Genomic DNA, 4,648 nt, shown 5'->3' on the forward strand with positions numbered 1-4,648 from the left:
GTTGATGCTAAGCAAGCTGTTGAGCTGGTGATCTTTCTTTCTTATGTTTATTTTCTTTAACCATCTCGTATCCGAATCTCATTGGTCAAACTAATAAGGATTCATGCCAGGTAAGCCGACAAGCTGATAAAACGCTCCCTACCAAAGAAGTTTTTCATTTCATAACTCGAATCTTAGGCTTCTGGTTAAGGGTAGAAGATCGAAATCATTCCATTATACCCTTGGTCATCTTATATGATCAATATTTTCTGTAGTTCTATTGTGACTAGTCTGCCTGCTGGAAATAGCTAGAAATGGAAAGTAGGAGCAGCGGCTTGGAAAAGCGTTTGAAAGAATTTATATAGTAGGTTATTCAAGTACAACCAAACACAAGAGAGACACAGAGAAGCAAAGCTTCACAGAAATACAAAAATAAGCAGCAGGAGTCTGCAATATCCAGATGCTGCATTTATCAGGACCTTTGATTTCAGTTATCACTTCTGCTTGGTTTGTCCGAGATAAAATTAACCTGATTCACCAAAATAAAAAGCAATCAGATATTAAATATTGAGAATTTCCATATTTAAAGAGCAAATGATATTTTCCCAATCAGTAATATATATGTTCCAATGCCAAATTAGTCACTAATGTCTTTGTGAATCTTCTATATCCATTCTATTCTAGTTAGCTGAAAGCATAGTTAAGCCTTTCTCTTTCATCCAGGTTGACTCCAGCTATCTTTAATAAACTCAACTAGCTGGAGACAGACGGATCTAGAATTTAAGCTTTGTAAGTTCAACATTTAATGTTCTTAGTATTGAACTCATCATATATTTAAACTCACTGGTTCATATCTACTATTTTGTTGCAATCTTAGTGAAATTTTACACAACTTTATGCTCTGTACCGAAAGTATCGGGTTTAGATTAACCTGGTACCATAACGCTACATCCGTCTCTGGGTGGAGAGAAAGGTTGTTTTTGTTCTTAGTATCTTTCTTTTTCTTTTCTAAAAGTAGGAAAAGTAAGAGAAGAGTGAATAAAGACCATAAGGTAAGGAGATCAGTGAGTTTTTAATCTTCCTCTTTATGTATGAAATTGCAAATATATAGTGATCGGATGAGCACCTTCAACTTCTAATTAGGTTTCTTGTACTTCTCTTTGCAGGGAAGGCAGGGAAAAGAAAAGAGAGTAGATAACTAGAGAGCATATTCAAATCCAATCAGCAATAACTGAATCATATGTGTCTGAATTGCAATCTTATGCATGTAATAGAGCTAAGCATATTATAAAGTAATATACCTATAAAGCGAGTCAATGTAGCGTATTATTTGACTTAGTTCACTCTTATATACCCTTGATCTTTCTTTATCGGGTTATAATGATTTTGTGACTTTTTAAAATTCATCCCCTTTATCTTACTACAGTTTATCTTATTTTTGTGCAACAAAATGTTTTAAAAATAAAATAAAATAAAATAAAATAATACCAAAAGTTGCATTTGGGCATACCGCATCAACAGCAGAAGGAATCCAGTCATTGGTAGCTGGATTCCCTTTGTATGCATGACATGAATCAGTAGCAGAATCAGCTCCTATATTGAAAGTGTTCCCATTTGCATTCTCCACTTTGATAAATCCTGTTCCTGTCTGGATTTTACAAAAACACAACTTCATTAACCTTATTTTTTATAAACCAAAAAGCTATGTTGCTCGGATTCATTAAAAATGCACTACTTTTGAAAGATCCCACACAAGGAAATGGGGCCAACCCTTCGGCTATGGGTTCGGCCGAATCCAGTAGGTTTGGTCCAAACCTTATATTTATCTTAAAAAATTCATTGAATACACACAAATTATTAAGTTAGAACCCACTAACTTAAAAGAACAAGAACCCTGAACCTATAAGATTCAAATCTTGGCGCTGCCTCTAATCCCACATGAGCGTGGCAACATTTTTGAAGGATCCGAACAATTTAGATCAAAACAATAATTGGAAGATTTGGTAATAGGAGTGTTAAAGTAGAGTAGAACCGTGTGGTGCTGCTTGTCAATGCCATTGAGATCCTTGTAATACTCTGTTTCCACAAATTCCTCAATCACTTGGCTGTTTCCATTGTAAACCAGTTTCTGCAAAACAAAAAAGCAAAATAGAACTTCTTACTCTAAAACTCATGTGTTAACTCTCTGAAGCTAAGTTTTCTTTGGCATTGAAGAATTGAAAGAGATAATACTTTTTTCTTTTATAAAAAGGTGGTGTTTCGGTCAGCTTACGCGTATTTCAACTGTTTCACTTGAAACCCGCTACCTCTCACCTGAATTGTTTTATATAATATAATATTTCCTGTTTCCTACGTTAGCATATATCTCCTCGACTCATAACATACGAGTTCGATTTGAGGTCGAGCCTTTCCTAGTCTTTGGTAACTAAAATAACAAAAACAGGCTTTCCTCGTATACTGACAGCCAGTGTAAAACTTGTCAATTCATAATGAACAACAACTACAATTCCCCGACCCTAACTTGCTGAGGCATAATTATTGTTGTGGTTCAATCACAAGCTAGTTGAGGTCCAACTATATGAATCCTCGCTATTCATGAGGCTCCGTTTAAACTCTAGTTCCAATACTGCATAATTTAAAAGAACAATAACAACAAAAGATTTCTCCAAACACTAAATTATTTTTTACACTTTCTATTAGCATATAAATCATTGAAATATCCTAATCTTTGTTAACTACTTGAAAAAAAAGAAACCACCCCCCCCCCCCCCCCCCCCCCCAAAACAAAAAAAAAATTTACACAAATAGCCGGCAGGAATCACTGTTTACTTTTTCTAGTTGGTATACATAGTTTATACACAATTATATACATATTATACATACTATATTATATATTCGACAGCTATTTTAGTTTAAGTAGAAACAAATCAAGAAAAGGAGGAAGAAAGATATATACCTGAGGATCATTCTCTAGACGTTGGAATTCAAGAAGTTCAGGAATATTACTGTCATTAGAAGGAATATCATCAGTATAAGTAGAAGAATAGTCACTGCGTTGTGGCTTAGTGTGTCTTTTTGGTGTTATCCCATCAAAATACTCTCTTGTTGCTTCCTCTATCTTTGCTTCTTCCTCCTTTGACACATGCACATCACTTCTGTTTGCCCTAATTTTTCCATTCCCCTCCATTTCTTCTCCTTTATTTCTTTAAAAAATCTTCTCCAAAATCAAAGTATTTAGATATCTTTGGGTAGATATTTCCCTAAAGATATTTTGAGTTTGGAAATTGGTCACAACCCTTATTAACTCATACTCCTTCTGTTCCAGTTTTCTTTTTGGTCCTTTACAAAAAAAAATGATCCCTTTTATATTTGGTAATAATTTAGCTTAAACTTACAATTCTACCCTTAATGAGAAGCTTTTATAACCACACAAATACTCTGGGCCCCTTTTTGACTTGTTTAAGATCACAAATTTCAAAACTCTTCATTTTCTCTTAAACTCCATGACCATTCAAACAGGTTCACATAAATTGAAACATAAATTGGAACGGAGGGAGCAGTAACTATTTTTCTCAACTACTTTATGTCATTTCAAGGTTAGTGGTGTAAGCAAGATTTTACAAATTGATATTTGCCTTTGAGTAAAAATGTTAATGATGACGACATTTATAATTTGAATAATTAAATAAACTTTGATTACTTGAAGGAGGGACTTGGAATAACGGTAAAGTTATTACTGTGTTGCCTATAAGTTACGTCACATTCTTTGGGTGTGACCTTTCCCCGTATCCTCTATAAATATGGGACTTGCGGGATGCTTCGTTCACCAGGTTGCCTTTTAAATAAACTTTGATTTCTTGAAAGTTATAAAAATTGCATTAGTAATATTTTTATCTTGGAATAATATCGACGATTAGTGTCAAATAATTATTGTAGAGCTTATTATACGTAGCAAATTTAAGCTATAATATAACTGAGTCCAATATGACATGCAAAAAAAAAAAAGGTATTAGTAGTACTAGATGCTTTTTTAATCTTAGAAAAATATCTGATGAGCCTTATCCATTCATGAAAAAAGCTGTTGTGAAGTCTCTTTCAAGGAAGACAATCGAGTGGCTGTGTGAACTGCCTCAACATATGTTTGTGAAAGATGGGTGGATTTCATTAAAACTTGTCAGTCTCTATATTTCTTCTTTCTTTTTTAACGATTTGATATTCGATATTTATTAGTCACTAATTTAAAATTACATGATGTAAGGTTCATTAAAGGAGTGTTTCCTATTAATTTTTTATTTTTATTTTTATTTTTAGAGCTCGAGGGATTGAAAATAGGACAATAGTTGATGGTTAACTAATGGTCTTACTGTTTCATGTGTAAAAAAGAGAGCTTATGCGAGATTATAAGTTAGTGACTTTCGTCTATTGTCACGATTCAATTTTTAAGTTCAACTGATTTTAAGACTTTACTTTCTATTTCGAATTGACACTTCATTTTTGTACTATTTTAAAGTAGTGTCCGCTATGTATATATGCCTATTATCTTTTAGGAAAAAAATATTATTTACATATGTATTTTACTATGGTTCTAGATCCACATTTCAAGTTATATTTTGTTGAGTTTTGCTTTGGTGAAATTGTATGGGTCAAAATCAGATCAGAGAAATTTGGC

At 33.2% G+C, this 4,648-nt stretch overlaps 1 protein-coding gene across 1 annotated transcript; it reads right to left on the reverse strand.

The window, feature by feature from the left end:
- LOC109213871 lies at window positions 315-3,298 on the reverse strand. Its single transcript, XM_019377713.1, has 4 exons — window positions 2,936-3,298; window positions 2,012-2,107; window positions 1,490-1,627; window positions 315-508 (listed from the first exon to the last, which is right to left on the reverse strand). Exons 1-4 carry the CDS (start codon window positions 3,164-3,166, stop codon window positions 467-469), a joined length of 507 nt encoding a protein of 168 aa, XP_019233258.1. The 5' UTR covers window positions 3,167-3,298; the 3' UTR covers window positions 315-466.

The sequence above is a fragment of the Nicotiana attenuata genome, chromosome 2 (assembly GCF_001879085.1).
Source record: "Nicotiana attenuata strain UT chromosome 2, NIATTr2, whole genome shotgun sequence".
Taxonomy (NCBI): Eukaryota; Viridiplantae; Streptophyta; class Magnoliopsida; order Solanales; family Solanaceae; genus Nicotiana; species Nicotiana attenuata.